We start from the raw sequence: 1676 nt of genomic DNA on the forward strand, positions 1-1676 counted from the left end.
CTCCACCTAACCTAACTTGTGAATGCTTCGTAAGAGTGCCCCTGCCCTCTGAGCTAAAGAAGATCTCCATTAGTTGAAGTAATATTAGAGTTTATATAATCTTCTAAGAAGTCACCAGGAGAGGTGGCAGGACCTGAATCATAGTCTATTACAATCACTGGCAGTCTTTCAAGTAACTTAAGTGTGCTTTGGTTTAGGTCTGTAGCAAGAGGCCTACCCTTAGCCCATCCAGTCTCCCAGGGTTGAGACAGGTTTATAAGCCACTTCAGCCATGTGGCAGAATGACCCAGGGTTGTTGCAGGTTTATTCTTTCCTGGGAGAACATTAGAAGCCTCTATTTGTAATAGAGCACTGCATGGTACAAATAAGCAGTTATAGGCCTAAGGAAAAGTGAACGAACCTCTTGAGCTTGGAGGATCTGTAGTAAATTTTGATGGACCAGTATTCCTCTCCATAGGAGGAAAAAATTGTTAGGCAGGTTCTTTTGTCCTGAACTGCAGTTGTGTGTGCAGGAAGTCTGTGGGATGAATTTTGGCACTGTCAGATACTTTTAGACACAAGACTTTAATTTTTAAATGTTTGCTCCCTGAAGCCTAATGAACACAAATGTCTTGAAGTCTGTTAAAGTAAATGAAACAGGCTGCTATTGAAATCTCATTTAACCTACTTCAATTTTTCTGTATATTTTAGCATTTTCAGATACTTCATGTCATGTCAGATCTCAAGTAACTGAACTTACCAGTGGTATGCAGGAGGCATTTGAAGAACTTGAAGGAATTAGTATATTTTCAGGCTCCTCTTTGTCCCAGGAGAACAGAAGTGACTCCTTCGATGAAACTAGCACACATCTATCAGGTAGATTACTGTTTTTCCTCTCTTTAAGAAAGTACTTAAGCACGCAGTGAAGTCAGAGTATGTGAAACTTGGCACTGAAGTTAGTGGGACTTAAATATTAATATGTGGGTGCATCTACATGTGCAATTAGTGCAACACGATAAACTCTGGAGCAGTTTGAGCTTGTGTACACTGCTCACAGGTGCAGCATCTATGTGTGTGCCTGGGACCCCAGCACTTTGAGCTGGGGTGGAGCAGCCCTGGGCACAGAGAGTAAGCCCCAGGCTCCAGGTGGCAGCATCAGGCATCAGCAGGGCTGGAAGGAGCTGGAGGTCTGGCCCCCAGTTGGCTGTGATGTCCAGGAGCAATTTACAGCTGGTGGTTACCATCTACATGTGCATTTGATTGCACTTAATGACTCCACCATAAGATAGTACGGTCCCCAATAGTATTATCTTATGGTAGAGTTAATTAGCTTACTGTGTCCTAATGCCAATGCATGTGTAGATGGTGACACTTTACTCCAGAGCTAATTAGTCAGCTTGGCAGTACAGCACACATATAAATGCACCCTGTGACTTTAAAAGGACTACTGCTTCATATAAAAACATACCTAAGTTTTTCACTGGCCTTGAGTCAGGGTGCTCAGCCCCTTGCCTGATCAGAGTACAATATAAAAGTAAAAGCTTCCCAGTTTAACTATAACTCATGATTCATAGATTCATAGATTCATAAATGTTAGGGTTGGAAGGGACCTCAATAGATCGTCGAGTCCGACCCCCTGCATAGGCAGGAAAGAGCGCTGGGGCTAGATGACCCCAGCTAGATGGAGATCTTATCGC

At 43.1% G+C, this 1676-nt stretch overlaps 1 protein-coding gene across 1 annotated transcript in view; it reads left to right on the forward strand.

Annotated features, from left to right (window-relative positions):
* Positions 1–1676, forward strand: part of LOC102380976 — a 240135-nt gene that overhangs the window by 88506 nt on the left and 149953 nt on the right. The window contains 1 exon segment of the mRNA XM_025198932.1: positions 691–855. Coding sequence (XP_025054717.1) covers positions 691–855 — 165 coding nt within the window.

This window comes from Alligator sinensis, unplaced genomic scaffold, assembly GCF_000455745.1.
Source record: "Alligator sinensis unplaced genomic scaffold, ASM45574v1 scaffold74_2, whole genome shotgun sequence".
Lineage (NCBI taxonomy): Eukaryota > Metazoa > Chordata > Crocodylia > Alligatoridae > Alligator > Alligator sinensis.